Genomic DNA, 20211 nt, shown 5'->3' with positions numbered 1-20211 from the left:
GCTTTCCCGATGATTCCATAGATTCCATCCCACATGTTTTCTTTCTCGTGAATCATACTTAAAGTTGTGAAAGCAAAAATATTTTGCCAGCAAAAAAAACCTTACGCGACACTTGTTGCAAAAACACTGAAAACACGTCGTTTTAGCAGCGACAAGGGCGGTGATTTTAGGAATACTTAAAATTTTCAAAATGCTAAAGCGCCAAAAAAGTTCTCGGATTGAGTTGAAACCTAGACAGATCGACGCAGAAAAAAAATCCTATCCAACAATGCATATGTTACGGTTAATGTGATAAATTGAAAATTATGAACAATAACCGGTTATTATTAATAATTACCGACATACATTCGCGGTAAAAGTGATAAATTAATAACATTTAACAGTGATTATTTAATAATTCAACCTTAATACTGACAAATATCATAAAATATCACAAAATAACATTATTATTATCTTGTGTAGGTACGTGCTCTTGTACAGCCAAAATGTTTGAACGTTTTGATATCATATATTAATATAATTTGGCATAATGAGTTTGGAATGTTTCTTGCATAATATTACTTTTCAATGATGCCCATAACATAATGTTTTGATTTAAAGTGAAAAATAGGTTAAGGTGCGGCGGGGGTGGCCCTTGGGCCACCCCTAAGCCGCCTATTTAGTTTTATACACACATAAATGACCTCATATTGATCACATTTACCAAATCATGAGGTAATCCCAACTATCCCAATCCCAACTAATATTATAAATGCGAAAGTAACTCTGTCTGTCTGTCTGTCTGTTACGCTTTCCCGCTTAAACCTCGCAACCGATTTTGATGAAATTTGGCATAGAGATAGTTTGAGTCCCGGGAAAGAACATAGGATAGTTTTTATCCCGGTTTTTGAAACAGGGACGCGCGCGATAAAGTTTTTCTGTGACAGACAAAATTCCACGCGGGCGAAGCCGCGGGCGGAAAGCTAGTTATTCATAATAACCGGCGGTTATTCATAATTTTCACATTTATCACATTGACCGTAACATATATAACTCATTTTGGCCAAATTGGCGCTTTAGCATTTTTTCCTTTCCACTGACGATATAGCAATGTAATTAATTATACTTATTTATTTAATAAGCTCTATCGAGTCAGTGGAATTGATTTTGAATGAATCCAGAAAGTCCGAATAAAACCGACTACCGATAATATTTGTTTGTGGCATACTTAAATGCTTAAGCCACAAACAAATATTATTAAGCCTTCATTNTCCGATTTTAACTTAGTCCTTAAGGGATTAAGTCGGCGATATCGGGTCAACGCCCACTAAGCTTCGTTAACACCGCTAGGTATCCCGCTTAGCGACCACTATAAAGAGTGGGTTTGCCAAATCGCGACGCGTTCGAATCCGCGTGCCCGCCCGCGTTATTGTAATAACAACTTACGCGAACGCGCACACGCAAGAAACAGGAAGCCTAGAAACCGCCTTGAAAAAGGCAGACAGTCTGGGCAGGGGGGAGCGGATCGCAGCGAGACGTCCGAACCGTGCGAGTGCGACGCGAGAACTTTTGTGATGTGATGTCTCTGTGTCTCTGTGTCAATTTTTGTTGAGCGCAGAATATTTATAACGGCGCGCGCAAACCCATTAGTGGGGCGAACGTTTCACTGTCAGAAAGAGATAGATAGATATGCACGTCTCGCGCGAAATTTTCAGAAAGAGACACACTTGTCTTTCTCTTTCACTCGCTTCGCGTTGGTTTGTGACAGACCGTGCTGATATAAACGGGAGAAAAAAAAAAAAAAAAAAAAAAAGGTTGGGCGCTGAGTAATTTAAATCGCGTCTGAGTTCGGACCTGCCTATGTAGGGCACGGGGGCCAGGGACGAGGGGCGGGAGCCAGCGCGAGAGTGCGCGATTGAGACGGCTTCGTGCCCAGTGCAGTGAGAGGCGCGCGAAGAGTAGCACGAGAAGAGTAGAGCCATGGCGCGCTACGCGCGCCATGGCTCTGCGCGCTTTGTTTATCGTGTCGGCGCTTATCGCCGCTGGCGACGCCGTGTACAACCGCGAGCGCGACCGCCTCCGCGCCGACCCGCGCTTGCTGGACCGCGCCTGCGAGCTCAGCTCCTGCTACCCCGCCACCGGCAACCTGCTCATAGGCCGCGAGGCCCGCCTCTCCGCCTCGTCCACGTGCGGTGTGCACGGCCGTGAACGCTACTGCATCGTATCCCACTTGGAGGACCGGAAAAAATGCTTTTGGTGCGACTCTACCAACAGCACCATACACAAACCCCACTTGAATCATCGAATTCAAAACATAATTTACAAGTTTCTACCCGGAACGAGAAAAAAATCGTGGTGGCAATCGGAAAATGGAAAAGAAAATGTTACCATTCAACTTGATATGGAAGCGGAATTTCATCTTACGCATCTTATAATACAGTTTAAAACCATCAGACCGGCTGCGATGTTGGTGGAGAGATCATTTGACTTTGGAAAAACTTGGCGGGTCTATCGATACTTTGCACACAACTGCGACGATGCTTTCCCTGGTGTACCAAAGCATTCCCAGCGCTCGCTGACAGAAATTGTTTGCGGATCCATGTACTCAGGAGTAGCGCCGTCGACTGAAGGTGAAGTAATATTTCGAGTCTTACCTCCGAACATAAACGTAACGAATCGTTATTCAGAAAAAGTACAAAACTTATTACGAATGACGAACCTACGAATTAACTTTACGAAATAACACACTCTCGGAGACGACTTACTAGATAATAGAAATGAGATACAAGAAAAATACTACTACTCCATATATGAGATGACGGTTCGCGGTTCTTGTTCCTGTTATGGTCATGCATCTCGGTGCTTGCCAATGCCGGGAGTGGAATCAAAAAACAACATGGTGCATGGACGGTGTGAGTGTACCCACAACACGCGTGGACTTAATTGTGAATCTTACTGCGAAGATTTTTACAACGATCTTCCTTGGCAACCAGCGGTTGGAAAAACTTCGAATGCTTGCAAAAGATGCACGTGTAATAATCATGCAACGACCTGTCATTTTGACCCTGCTGTGTACAACAAAACTGGTAAAATTAGTGGAGGTGTGTGTGATAATTGTCAACATAATACTACTTAATTGTGAACGGTGTAAGCCTAAGTTTTTCAAGGACCCTAGTTTAGATATTCAAAGCCCTGATATTTGTAAACCATGTGATTGTGACCCAGAAGGAACTACCGATCAGGAGGTTCTATGTGATGATGAGACGGATGCAGTTTATAATAAAACCGCTGGACGCTGCTTGTGTAAACTTAATGTAGATGGAGCGCGATGTGACAGATGTATTTGATTTGATTTGATTTGTAAAGACGGCTATTGGAGTTTCGATCCTCTTAATCCTGAAGGTTGTATTTCTTGCACGTGTAATAGTCTAGGAACGATCAATGAAAGAGGCTGTGATCCAATCACTGGTAACTGTTTCTGCAAACGTCATGTTACAGGTAGAAATTGTGATCAATGTTTGCCTGAATTTTATGGTCTAGCTGATAGTGACGACGGATGCTTGCCTTGCGACTGTGACTTGGGTGGATCGATCGATAGCGATTGTGATGTTATTACTGGGCAGTGCAAATGTCGCTCACACGTCACTGGGCGTCGTTGTGATCAACCTATTCAAAACTTCTTTGTTGGAGCTTTAGATTCTTTTGTAATTGAAGGAGAGTCCAGCCAATGTGACTCTCAAATCGATGATAATGCTATCCAGAGTCAACTTTGTCACGTCGTTATTAGGGAAAGTTTCCCTGAAGGAAAAGAGACTTGGACTGGGCCAGGTTTTATGAAAATATCAGAAGGAAGTACATTAGTTTTCATAGTCAATAATCTGAAGACCAGTATGAATTATAACGTTTTGATAAGATATGAACAACTTTCACCTACGAATTGGGAAGAAGCAACTACACTCAACATCAAATAAACCGCACCTTCCGCGACGCGAACTTTAAAGATTTTCTTCTGACACAATTATGGTACCCCAACAATATTGGTGTTATTTGAAAGCCCAATAAATATCCTTAAAGAAAAATACATTTCATTTCTAAATAAATGATTAACATATACCATAAATGTTACTTGAAAATAGACCTCACTTTGGGCTCACCTCTGGGATCAATTAGACCAATTTTTATGGTTATAAAACCAAATAAAGATCTCACGACGTGTCCTCTTTAACAGATGGATAGCGATTAATCCTAACTTAACAGTTTTACAGTCATAAAAAATGGCTATAGCGTAACTACCTATTTTTTGAAGATGTGACTCTGGATCCTTGTAAAGACACATTTTTGGGGTAAAAACCTTTCCTTTAATGAAATGAAGTTTAGAACTAGGCTTTCAAATGGTACCAATGTTGGTGGGAAGTGGACGTTTGATAAGTGCTTGTCGCGGAAGGTGCGATTTATTTGATGCCGAGTGTATATTAGTAAAACGACCGTTACCAATAGACTATGATTCACCTTGTGCAAATGTGGGTCCCGAAGATGTTACAGTATCAACAAGTTTGCCTGCTAATCAACGTAGTGTTTTGGTTACGCCGCCAGTGTGCTTAGAAAAGGATAAAGATACAGAAATAAGGATATATTTAGGTAGACAAGATGGCCGAACATCAAATGCAAGAGCATCATCGCTAATTGACTCCATTGTTCTTATTCCGTCTTTTGATGACATACCCTTCTTCGCAAATAGAAGTGATTTGAAAGAGGAGTTTGACCTATCGGTCAAACTATTGATTGTGGAAATTCATATTAGGTACTACAGCCTTAATAGAGACACAGTGCCAGAAATTTGCAAAAAATATCATGCTAGTATTGGATTTTACATCCGCAATGGCACTGAATCATGCCAGTGTGATCCTTCAGGATCAAAAAGTCATCAGTGTAACTCCTACACAGGATACTGTCAATGTGTGAAAAATATCGTCGGACCCAGATGCGACCGCTGTGCGCCAGGCACATATGGTTTTAGTAAATTCGGCTGCAAGCGCTGCGACTGCAACAGCATAGGTTCACTTGATAATTTTTGCGATGCTACAAGTGGTCAATGCAAATGTAGAGCCAATACATACGGATGCGCATGTGACCTATGTCAGCCTGGTTATTATAACTTCCCGAATTGTCAACAATGCGACTGTAATGGTCATGCAATGGAATGTGACGATAGAACTGGTGCATGTAAAGAATGTAGAGACTTCACCGAAGGNATTTGATTTGATTTGATTTGTAAAGACGGCTATTGGAGTTTCGATCCTCTTAATCCTGAAGGTTGTATTTCTTGCACGTGTAATAGTCTAGGAACGATTAATGAAAGAGGCTGTGATCCAATCACTGGTAACTGTTTCTGCAAACGTCATGTTACAGGTAGAAATTGTGATCAATGTCTGCCTGAATTTTATGGTCTAGCTGATAGTGACGACGGATGCTTGCCTTGCGACTGTGACTTGGGTGGATCGATCGATAGCGATTGTGATGTTATTACTGGGCAGTGCAAATGTCGCTCACACGTCACTGGGCGTCGTTGTGATCAACCTATTCAAAACTTCTTTGTTGGAGCTTTAGATTCTTTTGTAATTGAAGGAGAGTCCAGCCAATGTGACTCTCAAATCGACGATAATGCTATCCAGAGTCAACTTTGTCACGTCGTTATTAGGGAAAGTTTCCCTGAAGGAAAAGAGACTTGGACTGGGCCAGGTTTTATGAAAATACCAGAAGGAAGTACATTAGTTTTCAAAGTCAATAATCTGAAGACCAGTATGAATTATAACGTTTTGATAAGATATGAACCACTTTCACCTACGAATTGGGAAGAAGCAACTATATTAGTAAAACGACCGTTACCAATAGACTATGATTCACCTTGTGCAAATGTGCGTCCCGAAGATGATACAGTATCAACAAGTTTGCCTGCTAATCAACGTAGTGTTTTGGTTACGCCGCCAGTGTGCTTAGAAAAGGATAAAGATACAGAAATAAGGATATATTTAGGAAGACAAGATGGCCGAACATCAAATGCAAGAGCATCAGTACTAATTGACTCCATTGTTCTTATTCCGTCTTTTGATGACATACCCTTTTTCGCAAATAGAAGTGATTTGAAAGAGGAGTTTGACCGATATGATTGTGGAAATTCATATTACTACAGCCTTAATAGAGACACAGTGCCAGAAATTTGCAAAAAATATCATGCTAGTATTGGATTTTACATCCGCAATGGCACTGAATCATGCCAGTGTGATCCTTCAGGATCAAAAAGTCATCAGTGTAATCCCTACACAGGATACTGTCAATGTGTGGAAAATATCGTCGGACCCAGATGCGACCGCTGTGCGCCAGGCACATATGGTTTTAGTAAATTCGGCTGCAAGCGCTGCGACTGCAACAGCATAGGTTCACTTGATAATTTTTGCGATGCTACAAGTGGTCAATGCAAATGTAGAGTCAATACATACGGACGCGCATGTGACCTATGTCAGCCTGGTTATTTTAACTTCCCGAATTGTCAACAATGTNACGCATTTCTTAGAACGGAAGTTGATAATGCGTGCACTCGTAAACTTTGCACTTGGAAACGTTTGAACATGACTCCATTCAAATTACCGATACTGCCATAAGCACATACTTGGTGCATCATATTTATCCGGTAGGTATTCTGTCACGCCCTATCTTTGTGTGAAATCTTTTCTTTTACAAGCGCAAAGAAGGTTTTTGATCAAAGTAATTTAGTAGTTTCAACAAAAACTTTACAGCCAGTGGGCAAAAAGGACAATAAAAAATACCTAGTTGGAACAAAACTCTTTTACGTGGAGTTAAGTGTTATTTTTGGATTATTGTCAATTGCAATAGATAATATCGCTTCCAGTGGGTCTAGACAAAGTGCAAATTATAATCGCAAACCAGTCGAAAAGTGGTCGAAAAGCCCCTTTTTTGTATGGAGTTTTGACGGATTCGATTTTCGATTCGATCAAAAAGTGCGTTTTGTCTAGGGGGGCTGTTCTCTATTACTTTGGTGGAATAAACTCTAGCGCGTACCTGCAGTAGGTACAATGGCAGGTACGGTGGGCCCGTCAATTTGTCCGGCGACTCACCGTGACCGTTATATTGTGTGGCTGCGACGCGCTGGCGCCAGATACTCTGCTCCATTGTGCATTGCCCATTACCTATTCTCTAACAATCGTCAGTCACATCCTGGGAGGCACTTCGAGCTGACAGTACTCTGTATCNTAAAACTGAATGCTACTGTGGTGAATCAATCGGCAAATCTGACATTAAAAATGGCTATTAAAGTTTTGGAGGCTTTGGATGAAGCTCAAGCTGCACAAGATGCTGCAGAAAATGCAATTAACAAAGCTAAGAGTGACATTGATGCAGCCAAAGCAGATTTAGTTTCAATAGCTATGGAGACAGAGCAAGCACAAAAGAAAGCGAATGAAACAAAAGATGAAGTTGAAGGCCTACGACTCCGTCTTTCAGGTTTACAGAAAGATATCCTAAAAATAGAAAGTGATGCAGAATAAGTCAAGCAGGAGGCAAACGATGTCGTTAATAGAGCTGAAATGGCCGAACAAAAGGCAAGACAGCTTAGACAAGACTTCAAACAGACTAACATGTCCCTTGCAGAGCGCGCAAGTCAGACATCAAATTCTAGAGAGCGAGCGCAGCTTTTACTAAACCGTGCTACAAAACTCGCTAGCGAGACACAGTCGCAACTTAAAGTGCTAGCTAACATGGAAGAGCTGTATAACGATCATAACGCCCAACTTAACACTAGAAAAGGAAATAGGGGAGCTTAACACTCTAATGAATTACTACCTTTCGGAAATCACAAAGCGTTCTGATCATTAATACTACATTATCAGTTTTTAAATTGAGTGCCATAGTACCTACTGTATAGTTCAGTTTTAGTCATTTTTGAAAGATGTAGTATGACTGCGTCTAATCTACACTCAACATCAAATAAACCGCACCTTCCGCGACGCGCACTTTAAAGATTTTCTTCTGACACAATCATGGTACCCCAACAATATTGGTGTTATTTAAAAGCCCAATAAATATCCTTAAAGAAAAACACATTTCGTTTCTAAATAAATGATTAACATATACCATAAATGTGACTTGAAAATAGACCTCACTTTGGGCTCACCTCTGGGATCAATTAGACCAATTTTTATGGTTATAAAACCAAATAATGATATCACGTATCCTCTTTAACAGATGGATAGCAATTAATCCCAACTTAACAGTTTTATAGTCATAAAAAATGGCTCAAGCGTAACTACCTATTTTTTGAACAAGTGACTCTGGATCCTTCTAAAGACACATTTTTGGGGTAAAAACCTTTCCTTTAATGAAATGAAGTTTAGAACTAGGCTTTTAAATGGTGCCAATATTGGTGGGAGGGATGCATACGTTTGAAAGTGCTTGTCGCGGAAGGTGCGATTTATTTGATGTCGAGTGTATATTATGTCCGAATACTTATGTATAATAATGTAATGTTATGTAATATTTCATTTTTTTTAATAACTTATGTATAGCCCGACCAGGAACATAAAAACCCCCGCCAAGTTGCGGAAAACTAATGGTACTAATTTCTTTTAATGGCAACAGTAACTAAAAACTGCATTGACATGTCACCTTGCATGTCAATAATTTAACTGTCTATTGCTGTCAAAGTGTAAACAAACTTTATTTTAAATGTGTGCAATTGATTTTGTGAATTAAATTGCTAAAAACTTTTTATAGCCGTGAAAGAAAAGTGGTTCACAATGTGTAGGTCTTTGTCGAAGAGAAATACTAAGGGTTCGGACAATATTTTCATTGAATAATGTTTCCGACAAAGGTTGTCAAATTGACTGACACATTTATCGTATAGTACAGCCACTATGAAAATTAGCTGTGGTTTGTTTCAACTACCTATTTTAAAGTTTTTTGTCACTTTGTAAGTGTTGAATTTTATGGAATTGGGAAAGAGTACAGAGTTTGAAGCGTTCATGAGCAAACATTGTAGTTCTGAATTTGATTATTGATGAATAATAAAATAAATCCTACTAGCTCGATTGATGGTTTCATTTAATTTATTTAAACCAGGTAGTTCTTATCGAATACATCTAACACTCCGGCCGATGTAAGGACTTTAGCGCAAGATATACTCAAATTATCTATTAGCATAGAACCCAAAGAAATTACTGAATTATCACATCGAATTAACTCTACTGTATCGCAACTAACAAATATAGAAAACATCATAATTGAAACAAAGCCAGACTTAGAAAGAGCCAAAGCGTTAAAACTGAATGCTACTGTGGTGAATCAATCGGCAAATCTGACATTAAAAATGGCTAATAAAGTTTTGGAGGCTTTGGATGAAGCTCAAGCTGCACAAAATGCTGCAGAAAATGCAATTAACAAAGCTAAGAGTGACATTGATGCAGCCAAAGCAGATTTAGTTCCAATAGCTATGGAGACAGAGCAAGCACAAAAGAAAGCGAATGAAACAAAAGATGCAGTTGAAGGCCTACGACTCCGTCTTTCAGGTTTACATAAAGATATCCTAAAAATAGAAAGTGATGCAGAACAAGTGAAGCAGGAGGCAAACGATGTCGTTAATAGAGCTGAAATGGCCGAACAAAAGGCAAGACAGCTTAGACAAGACATCAAACAGACTAACATGTCCCTTGCAGAGCGCGCAAGTCAGACATAAAATTCTAGAGAGCGAGCGCAGCTTTTACTAAACCGTGCTACAAAACTCGCTAGCGAGACACAGTCGCAACTTAAAGTGCTAGCTAACAAGACATGGAAGAGCTGTATAACGATCATAACGCCCAACTTAACACTCTAGAAAAGGAAATAGGGGAGCTTAACACTCTAATGAATTACTACCTTTCGGAAATCACAAAGCGTTCTGATCACTACAGGTCTTGCACGACGTAGAAGTGGCCACATTTATTAATCCTGTTAATACTACATTATCACACTTAACACTCTAGAAAAGGAAATAGGGGAGCTTAATACTCTAATGAATTACTACCTTTCGGAAATCACAAAGCGTTCTGATCACTACAGGTCTTGCACGACGTAGAAGTGGCCACATTTATTAATACTGTTAAGCCTAGGCGCAGACCATCGATTTTTCGTCGGCCGATAGTTTAGTCGAGCAGTTGATCAGTATGGGCATGTATGGAAGTGCGCACATTACACCTATTTGATTTGGCCGATTCTTCATACAATTTAAAATCGGGCACAACAACTGTCGGCCAACTAAAAATCGATGGTCTGCGCCTAGTCTTATACTACATTATCAGTTTTTAAATTGAGTGCCATAGTACCTACTGTATAGTTCAGTTTTAGTCATTTTTGAGAGATGTAGTATGACTGCGTCTAATCTATATTATGTCCGAATACTTATGTAATGTAATGTAATGTAAAATTTCATTTATTTTAATAACTTATGTAACTGCAGTCGGTCATTTGAACAACCTCTACTAATATTCTGTGTAGTAAACATGATTTTTGTAAGTAATAAGCACACCTTTTGTACAAGTAATTAAAATTTCCTTAATTTCACATATTAGAGAAAGTCTTTGATCAAGATCATTTCATCAGCGGCGTTGGCATGATAAGTGCAAGAGAATCGTGTGACTGGATTTTTTATTTATTGCATGGCAACTTATCGTGCCAACACCTGAAATATTTTTTTAGTTATTGCTAAATATAGAAGCTTCATAAAAATCTAAATAAAGTACAGATGAGAAATTTTCACTCTGCTTTCTTCCGCTTATAAATAACACCTGGAAGTAAAAACGAAACAAATGTTGATGATTTAAAAAAAAACAAATATTCCAAAGAATAGTTCTTGTAGGAAATATAGTAAGTATAAAAAGATAAATCAGGTTAAGCATTCTTTGTTAACAATTATATTGGTTATTCTAAAATTATTATATTTTTGTAGGATAATAATGTGCTATGACTATGACGCTATCTGTGCATTTGAAATAAATATTTTTTAAATTATCGTATATAAATGAATATTTAGCTTAATAATTTTATTGTGTGAATATTATGTGTGTATGTTATATTAATTTGTATGTGCCATATACCAATTGTAACATAAATATTTATTATTTTGCATTTATCGACCTAGTACATAATATGTCTAATAAGATACGTTGATCAATAATTTTATGATTGTGTGTATTATTTTTTACCAAAACTGTGAATACAATTTGTCAACTAGGTCATAGTTTATTATAATGCCAACGCACCGATACTTAATTGTAAATAAAAACTTTTACTAATTTTCGTATTTTTATTTAGTTAAGTTTCTGCCCTTTGCCATCAATCTTGTAACTTTTTATTTAATTACATACGAGTAATACCTACTTGAAAGCGATGATAAACTTTACGTAAAAATTTGTAAGTTAATGACAAATTCATTTTTAAATGCAAAATAAGGTTTGTTTAGACAGAACAAACAACTCACTACATCAAAATTCTTATATATCTATAGTTGGCCAATATAACCTGGTAATCCTACTAATATTATAAATGAGAAAGTTTGGATGTCTGGATGTTTGTTACTCTTTCACGCAAAAACTACTGAACGGATTTTGATGAAACTTTACAGTATTATTGTTTATAACCCAGAATAACATATAGGCTATAATTTATGACGATTTGTGACAAACTTAATTTCACGCGGGTGAAGCCGCGGGCAAAAGCTAGTTTTTGACATAAAACAATAACTTTTAACAACAAGGTTGTATGTATCTCCATAGTCATTTTAGAAAACGTTCTTTTCGTTACGAGGTACCTACTCAGCGATGACTTTCAGCATGACATTTGTGATCTTATTTGTGATTGAACTTAAAATCAAACCCAGGTGTAAGGTAGATCATCGCACTACCACGCCAGTGAGTCATTAGAGCTGTTTTGTCACTAACTATTAAAACTAAACTAATGTTATAACTAATATTAGTTTAGTTTTAATAGTTAGTTTTTGTCATACGGTAACCCGTATGACAAAAACTCCTGAATAATTGACCCACCTAGTATTTACCGATTCAGCCAAACAACCTGAAAACCGCTTACACACAATAGTAAATAATAATAAATAAATAAATAAATATCCTTAGACATTTTACACTGCGCTTCTAGTCCTAAACTAAGCAAAGCTTGTACTATGGGTACTAGACAACGGATATAAACATACTTAAATACTTTTTTTTGTAAATTACATACTTATTATACATAGAAAACACCCAGTCCAATACAAACAAATATGTTCATGCACACAAATGTTTGTACTGTGCGGGAATCGAACCCGCTACCTCCGGAATAGTAGTCCGTTTCGAACCACTACACCAAACGGCCGACAAATAGTTGTTTTGCACACCTATAAAAATTGAATGGCTCGATTCTATCGCTTGGAGTTTCTGTTAAAATGGCAAATTATGGCGCGTAACATGATTATCGATTACCATAAATTGCTCTTACAGATGGCTTTATTTGGAACCGATCCTATCTAACGACGATGGAGAACTAGGAGTAAAATTCCGTAAAGTGGATCAAGGCTTCAGACAGGTTACGCGTGTGTTGGAAGGAGACCCCAGACTGTCTGCGCTTCTGCAGTCGACGCGACTCCAGCCTATGCTCGATTCTATCTCAGAACAACTTCACGCCTGTCAATCAGCTCTAAATCTATACATCGATGTAAGTTTTCTAGTTAATCTAAACGCTATCAGGTTGTAGTATCTACTCTATTTTTGTTTGACCCCAAAGTTATCATATGGATAGAATATAATAATATGGATAAATATGGCCTTATGTTCGCCTTTTGTACTTTATTTTATAGTTTTAAATAATTAAGAGACCTGGATAAATAAGATTTCTATGCTGCCTAATTCAATAAAAGCACCTACGTGCCCTAACGCACGATTCTTATATTTTTGTTTAGTTTAGGTATTATTAATTATGTCCGTGCACTAATTTTAATTGAAACCAAACGTGTACTTATCTAGGCTAAGTTTTATACAGAAATAAATTTATTTATTCTATATTTCGCAGGAAAAACGTTCCATATTCCCAAGACTATATTTCATGAGCGACGACGATTTATTAGAACTGCTTGGCCAAGCACGAGCCGGAGCCGAAGGCAGGGAAGCAGTCATGCAGACGCATCTCAAGAAGCTGTTCCCAGGCATTACGGGGGTGCGCCTAGGTCCTGGGGACTTGTCCATAACTGCACTGTGCAGTCAGTACGACGAAACGTTGCAACTGGACCACCCAGTGGATATAGACTGTCCAGTAGAGGTATAAACTGTTATATTAAGTGACAATAAATAGGTAGCCGAACGGTGAAGGCGTCTGACTCGTGACCCGAGGAACGCGGGTTCAAGCCCGCTGCCACTCGACTATTGTGGTAAACCCACTCGTAACACAATCATATTACATATTTAGCTTACTAAGAGGAGCTAACGGTACTTATTTACTTTTAATATTTAAACGAACAGTACCTCTAGTAGGAAAAACTTTCGAGTTCGTTTCGTTGCGTATTCAAAGTGTCATCGAAAAATTTTGTATGAAAAATTAAACAGCGCCCCCTATATTACGGTCATTCTCCGGATCTNGATTCGATCACGTAGGGAAACTCCGAGCATAGCTCGCTCCATGGCCCTTTGGGTGACCTTGAGCCTTCATGAGGCCCATAGTAAGCGACCACGTCTCAGATCCGTATACCATCACTGGCAACACACACTGGTCAGTCTTAAATAAATAAAATAAAATAAAAAGTATTTAATTCATAATAATAAATATATACAGGGTGTTAGGTAAATGGGTATAAGAGCCGACACTAGCCCATGTTAACATAGTCATATAAATGGTATGGTGAAGTCAGAAATTTGATATCTTCATTTTTATTTTTTTCATTTGCATACAAAATAAATTTTATAAAATACGATTTGTATGAAAATTGAAATAATTAAAATGAAGATATCAATTTTCTGACTTCACCATACCATTTATATGACCATATTAACATGGGCTAGTGTCGGCTCATATACCCATTTACCTAACACCCTGTAGATAAGAACAGTGATCCATAAATGTTAGTAAAAACTTAGGCTAATGTTAGTAGTTATTTCCAAAACCGACCTCGTCCTGCTGAGCATGTGGCCGATCAGTGGACAATCCCCACTTTCGGCTATCTTCTTCAGTACGCTGTGGCACAGTTCTTAAGACACTGCGGTATTTCGGACGTGAGAATATCGCGAAACTTCCCGGCGGACGCTGCCCAGCCGAGTTGAATTCGACGATTGAGTAAAAATCGCCCTGTATACTTGGTGATTTTGTTATCAGTATACTTTTTTTATTATGCTCTATCTATAGAAATGTTTAACAGTATTACTTTATCTTGAATTTTTTTAATCGTGGTATAGGTTGTGTAGGGACACTTTTTCTAGTTATCTATTAATTTTCTGATGTGTGGTTACCCTAATACGAATATTTTGTTCACACATAAATGAGTCCGTTTTATTTCAAGAAAGGAAATATTTACACACCACACAGATACTTAAGTTTGTACTACGAAATGACTACGTTTTTATATTATTATGTGTAAATTAATATACCTGAATAAAGTTGTATAATTATCCGTTTAATAGGCTGTATAATTACCACCAATATAAGTCCACCCTGTAGATACAAGTTTTTAAGCTTGCGCAGTGAACGAAGATCTCTGCCTTTTTATAGTATTAAATTGGAAAAAAGCCTTTAAGTACATGGATGAACGGTGATCCTCGCGACAACAATAAAATGTGCCGTCATTCCTGCAGCCTTTCAGAGAAATGTGTCGACAACAAAGACCAAGCCCAAGGTCCTTTGGTTTTGCGTCCACGTCTGGCGGACAGAGCAATCCTGTGTTTATGAGTCGGGGTCGGGGATAAACAGGCCACATTCCTTATTCGTTGGTGATAACGGTTTGGCGGAACGGAAAAACAATCTTGTATTGATCTTGTTAANTAGATTTATTATGTGAACCGCATTAAGATTTTGATGCAAAAATAAAAAAATAATAATAAATATTGGGGGCTCCCCATACTTAGAACTGAAACTCAAAACTTTTTTTTTCTTGGAAAGCGAGACTAATACATATCATCTGGTAACCAGAAATCATGTGCGTTCCCTTCGAGAGGCCACTGTGGCACGGTAATAATATCATACAGTATTGTAACTTCATATAAACAGACGAAACGAGAACTTTCTTTCGAAATTCAAATCTCGGTATGCGCTCGGTATGCAAAAGTCGGGGGTGTCGCGAATGTGCCGAATGGACGTCGGTGGCCAAGTGTTAAAAATGACAAAACTAATTGAATTTGACTGACCGTCATTTACGGTCAAATTGGTCAAAAACTAGTCAAATTTACATTTTCAGTCAGTTTGATTTGAAATGAAAATTATATTGTATCAAACCAGAGCCCCGATTACGGTAAATTTTAACGTCAACAATCCAGACACGCTTCTCGGTTCTGCGATACGATTGGTCGTTCAACAGCGTACGTCAGCTGTTTTGACCAATCGTATCGCAGAATCAGAAACGCGTCTGGATTGTAGACGTTAAAAAAGTTACCGTAATCGGGGCTCAGCTTTTGCCCACGACTTCGCCCGCCCGAAATTAAAGTAACAGATCATTATGATTATTAAAGTTTCGAAATTATATGAGTAGTTTTTACTAAATTAAATCTACTAATCACAAAACGACACACATTTTTAACCTATTCCATTCATAAAGTATTTTGTTTGTCTAACTAAATAAAAAAATACAATCACAAAACTAGATAGAAATTCTAAGTAGGCAGATGTAATTAAACTGGGTACTGTAGGTGGGCAGCCCTACCGCATGTTGTCATACTGTGACGTACCGCGCGACTGTTGACATTTATTTCAAAAATATGGCCGAGTTGGAATACTGTATAGATAGTATTACCGTGACTGTGGAAAACGAAGGTTTCGTATACATAAAGATTTAGCAGAACCTCTAAAACAATAGCCAGAATGATCAAAATCAAAAATCAAAATCAAAAANCAAGAGCAAACGACTTATTTAATAGAGCTAACGATTTCAAATCATCAGCTGAACGCATAACCAATGAAAGTTTAGAACTTACTTCCGAGTTAAAAGAGTTCTTATCGAATACATCTAACACTCCGGCCGATGTAAGGACTTTAGCGCAAGATATACTCAAATTATCTATTAGCATAGAACCCAAAGAAATTACTGAATTATCACATCGAATTAACTCTACTGTATCGCAACTAACAAATATAGAAAACATCATAATTGAAACAAAGCCAGACTTAGAAAGAGCCAAAGCGTTAAAACTGAATGCTACTGTGGTGAATCAATCGGCAAATCTGACATTAAAAATGGCTAATAAAGTTTTGGAGGCTTTGGATGAAGCTCAAGCTGCACAANACAAGAACCAAAGTTATACTATTAGATAAAAATATTTGTTACTAAAATATTATGATATTCGGGTACTTTTTGGCCCCGGACACGTGATTTTCTTGGCCGGTGGAATGACCCATTATAGCCGCCCTAGGGGGCGCTGTTTAATTTTTCATACAAAATTTTTCGATGACACTTTGAATACGCAACGAAACGAACTCGAAAGTTTTTCCTACTAGAGGTACTGTAGACTCGCTCCTACTTGCTTCGACCTTCGTACATTTTTTACTACCTAGTTAATTCAACTATACTTTTATTTAATACATCAATACTAATTCAAGCATAAAAAGTATACAAAATTATTTTCCTGTCGATAGATTTGGCTGAAGAATCTCGAAAGTGAAATGAGGTCGTCGTTGCAAAATATGATATTAAAATGCGTAGTAGCCAGTTCCTTACAAGATCAAGATCCATTTACGCTGCCGGCGCAAATTCTGTGCCTCGCTCAAAACGTCCGATTCACCGAACAGGCGGAAAGAGCGATCACTTCAAAGGAACTGCACAAATTGAAAGCCAACATCGAGAAAGAAAACTCGTATTATGCAGCTGCTGATATCGAGGATGAAAGTGAGCGTTACAAGAAACAAGCACTCATATTACAATGTGCTCATTATATGGTTGTCGTTCAAAGTCTAATAGACAGCAACGTTGTGTCGACTAGCGACTGGCTTTGGCAAAAACAGCTGAGGCAAGTTTTTTGTTGTTGTTAATATGAATCACACATTTGTAATGTTTGGTAGGATTAGACAATAATTTGATTTAGAAGGCATATACGATTACACAACCTAAAAGCACTATGGCTGCTTTTCCAGTTCTACTAAAACCGTGCTTTTTAGCTACTTACCTATGCGATGCGTGAGTATAAAAATCTATCAGTAGAGTGTCGCTCTGGTGAATAAGCCGTGTATTATGTCGAAAATGACAATAGATTAATGAAAAATACTTTGCTTACAGGTTTTATTTATTAAATACGAAAGAAATTGTAGCTAAAATGGGCTTAGCTCAAATTTCATACTCCTATGAATACCTAGGAGTTCATACTGGACAGTTTGTCAGAACAGAGCTAGCTGATGAATGTTTCCTTATATTGACTCAGGTATGCATGCACTTACTCAAAAGTGTTATTGATTAATTTAAGAGATTATTGTTGTGATTTACAAACTTTTGACGTTTCAGTCTCTACATCTGGGTCTAGTGGGTAATCCATTTGGCCCAGCCGGTACTGGTAAAACGGAATCCGTAAAAGCTTTAGGAGGTTTGGTCGGTCGATTAGTATTGGTCTTCAACTGTGACGAGGTGAGGACCTACTTATATTTTTACCAATCGTGATTTCATGCGAACATTTGTAGATTTTTTTAAAAACAATGGTCGATGGCAACCAATAAACATTTATAATTTAGGCATAAAGTTTGTAAGCGTAAAATATAGTAGATTGTGGTTACATATTTATGACTTCAATACGAAGTAGATAATCTTTCCACACCTTGAATCATTCACGTCAACGTTACATTCGATTTTAGTAGCTATTTTTTGCGTATTCTCCAGGCAATGGACGCGGAGTGCATGGGTCGCCTGCTAACTGGTCTGGCGCTGAGCGGCGCATGGGGCTGCTTCGACGAGTTCAACCGGCTGTCGGCCGCCGCGCTGGCCGGCGTGGCGCACCAACTCGCCGCGTTGTTGCCGGCCGTGGCGCACTCCGCAAGGAGCGGCGATAGGACCGCCACGCTCAATGGGAAACAGGTGAGGCATTAGACTAGTGTAAAAGACAGCGTGGGGCTGCTCGACGAGTTCAACCGGCTGTCGGCCGCCGCGCTGGCCGGCGTGGCGCATCAGCTGGCCGCGCTGCTGCCGGCCGTGGCGCACTCTGCAAGGAGCGGTGATAGGACCGCCACGCTCAACGGGAAACAGGTGCAGACAGGGGAGAGCGTGGGGTTGCTTGACGAGGTCAACCGGCTGTCGGCTGCCTTGAGCGTCAAGGCCCTTGACGCATTCGGCAAGTTGCGGCGACAGGATTGCCACTCAATGGGAAACAGGTGCAGCACTAGACTAGCGCATGGGGCTACTGAGATCGACCGGCTGTCGGTTACCTGTACTACTTATGACTGAGAGATGTTTCCCTATCCGCAACCCGGGGACGCGTTCAATGGAAGACACAAAACTGAACAAGGAAGGCCTACCCAACGTCTGCCCCAAGTCCTTCCAGCGTGGACTGACTCCGCCATTTGCCTCTGGTATAACATCACATTGACACGCTCCGTAGTCTTCCGAAAATAATCCTTTAAATGGTAAGCAGTATGTTCCTGTTCACAATCTCGCGATTTTTATAATCTTAGCCTAGACGCGACGTCCAGGGAAAAGTCGAAGGAACCCGATCGCGTGGCAGGTCACCAATGCGCTGGACCGACCAAGTGAAAGCAGCAGTGGGAGACGGCTTATGTGACTGCACCAGACAGTCTGCCAATAGAGAGAGACGGAGGGAGATCGTGCGGAGAGTTGTATCCGCCTCTACAACCGATGTGAACAACGCCTCAACGTGACCACGACCGCTCTGCCAAGAGCATAACGAATAAGAAGAAGAAGCCTAGACGCAGAGTGCAAACTTTTTGTCGGCGGATAGTTTAGTTGGGCAGTTAATCAGTATGGGCATGTATGGAAGTGCGCACATTGCACCGATTGATTTTTCATACAATCGGGCCCAACTGTCGGTCGGCCGACGAAAAATCAGTGGTGTGCGCCTAGGCTTATACGGTGACATATACAGGGTGTTAGGTAAATGGGTATATGAGCCGACACTAGCCCATGTTAACATGGTCATATAAATGGTATGGTGAAGTCAGAAAATTGATATCTTCATTTTAATTATTTTATTTTTCATACAAATCGGATTTAATAAAATTAGTTTTGTATGAAAATTAATAAAACTAAAATGATGATATCAAATTTCTGACCTCACCATACCATTTATATGACCATGTTAACATGAGTTAGTGTTGGCTCATATACCCATTTACCTAACACCCTGTATAGCGTAATACGATTACATGAATCGCACTATTACAGAACTGCAACAAAATTACAGATAAAGGTGTCCCCGTGGTGCGGGGTGGCGGCCACAATGAACCCGATCGGGCGCGGCTACGGCGGGCGGCGCGCGCTCCCCGCGGCGCTGGGGCGCGCGCTGCGGCCCGTGGCCATGCTGGCGCCGGCGCCGCCGCCGCTGGCCGCGCAGCTGCTGGCCGCGCGCGCCGTGCCGCACGCGCCGCGCCTCGCCGCCGACCTCGCCGGCGTGTTCACGCTCGCCAGGTACTAGAGACATGAACCCCACCGGGCGCGGCTACGGCGGGCGGCCCGTGGCCATGCTGGCGCCGGCGCCGCCGCCGCTGGCCGCGCAGCTGCTGGCCGCGCGCGCCTTGCCGCACGCGCCGCGCCTCGCCGCCGACCTCGCCGGCGTCTTCACGCTCGCCAGGTAAAGCCTGGTCCGTGAGCACGTAGAATCCCGTCCAATGACCCCAAGCTAACCATCCTTATCGCTCGCGCGTAATTATATTGCTGTCGCGACTGTACGACGCGCGCCCGCAGTGAGTGTGCGAGCGCGACAGCAACATAATTACGTGCGAGCGACAAGGATGGGTAGCTTGGGGTCATTGGACAAAATTCTACGTGCTCACGGACCAGGCTTTAGT

The 20211-nt window shown here is 40.1% G+C and overlaps 3 protein-coding genes and 1 pseudogene across 3 annotated transcripts; all 4 read left to right on the top strand.

The window, feature by feature from the left end:
- The first annotated feature begins 1912 nt into the window (after positions 1 to 1912).
- On the top strand, positions 1913 to 3277 carry LOC114365215 (laminin subunit beta-1-like). The gene has a single exon (XM_028321754.1). It carries the CDS (start codon positions 1979 to 1981, stop codon positions 2720 to 2722), a length of 744 nt encoding a protein of 247 aa, XP_028177555.1. The 5' UTR covers positions 1913 to 1978; the 3' UTR covers positions 2723 to 3277.
- A 1094-nt stretch (positions 3278 to 4371) lies between these two features.
- Positions 4372 to 5237, top strand: LOC114365319 (laminin subunit beta-1-like). The gene has a single exon (XM_028321852.1). The coding sequence runs from the start codon at positions 4380 to 4382 to the stop codon at positions 5235 to 5237; it is 858 nt and encodes a 285-aa protein (XP_028177653.1). The 5' UTR covers positions 4372 to 4379.
- A 3882-nt stretch (positions 5238 to 9119) lies between these two features.
- Positions 9120 to 11015, top strand: LOC114365226 (laminin subunit beta-1-like; annotated as a pseudogene).
- Positions 11016 to 12521: 1506 nt separating this feature from the next.
- LOC114365309 (cytoplasmic dynein 2 heavy chain 1-like) lies at positions 12522 to 19838 on the top strand. Its single transcript, XM_028321842.1, has 7 exons — positions 12522 to 12732; positions 13087 to 13332; positions 16846 to 17216; positions 17483 to 17624; positions 17705 to 17824; positions 18074 to 18268; positions 19608 to 19838. The coding sequence occupies exons 1-7, from the start codon at positions 12670 to 12672 to the stop codon at positions 19836 to 19838; spliced, it is 1368 nt and encodes a 455-aa protein (XP_028177643.1). The 5' UTR covers positions 12522 to 12669.
- The last annotated feature ends 373 nt before the right edge of the window (positions 19839 to 20211 follow it).

This window comes from Ostrinia furnacalis, unplaced genomic scaffold, assembly GCF_004193835.3.
Source record: "Ostrinia furnacalis isolate ACB-3 unplaced genomic scaffold, ASM419383v2 OfSCF0447, whole genome shotgun sequence".
In the NCBI taxonomy this organism is placed as follows: Eukaryota; Metazoa; Arthropoda; class Insecta; order Lepidoptera; family Crambidae; genus Ostrinia; species Ostrinia furnacalis.
The sequence above is the reverse complement of the archived record's forward strand: the minus strand, read 5'-3'. Positions and strand labels throughout refer to the sequence as shown.

Coding starts and splice junctions, on each gene's coding strand:
- LOC114365309 (XM_028321842.1), top strand. CDS start 12,670: ATGCTCGATTCTATCTCAGAACAACTTCACGCCTGTCAATCAGCTCTA. Junction 12,733..13,086: donor CTCTAAATCTATACATCGAT/GTAAGTTTTCTA, acceptor TATATTTCGCAG/GAAAAACGTTCCATATTCCC. Junction 17,825..18,073: donor TGGTCTTCAACTGTGACGAG/GTGAGGACCTAC, acceptor CGTATTCTCCAG/GCAATGGACGCGGAGTGCAT.
- LOC114365215 (XM_028321754.1), top strand. CDS start 1,979: ATGGCTCTGCGCGCTTTGTTTATCGTGTCGGCGCTTATCGCCGCTGGC.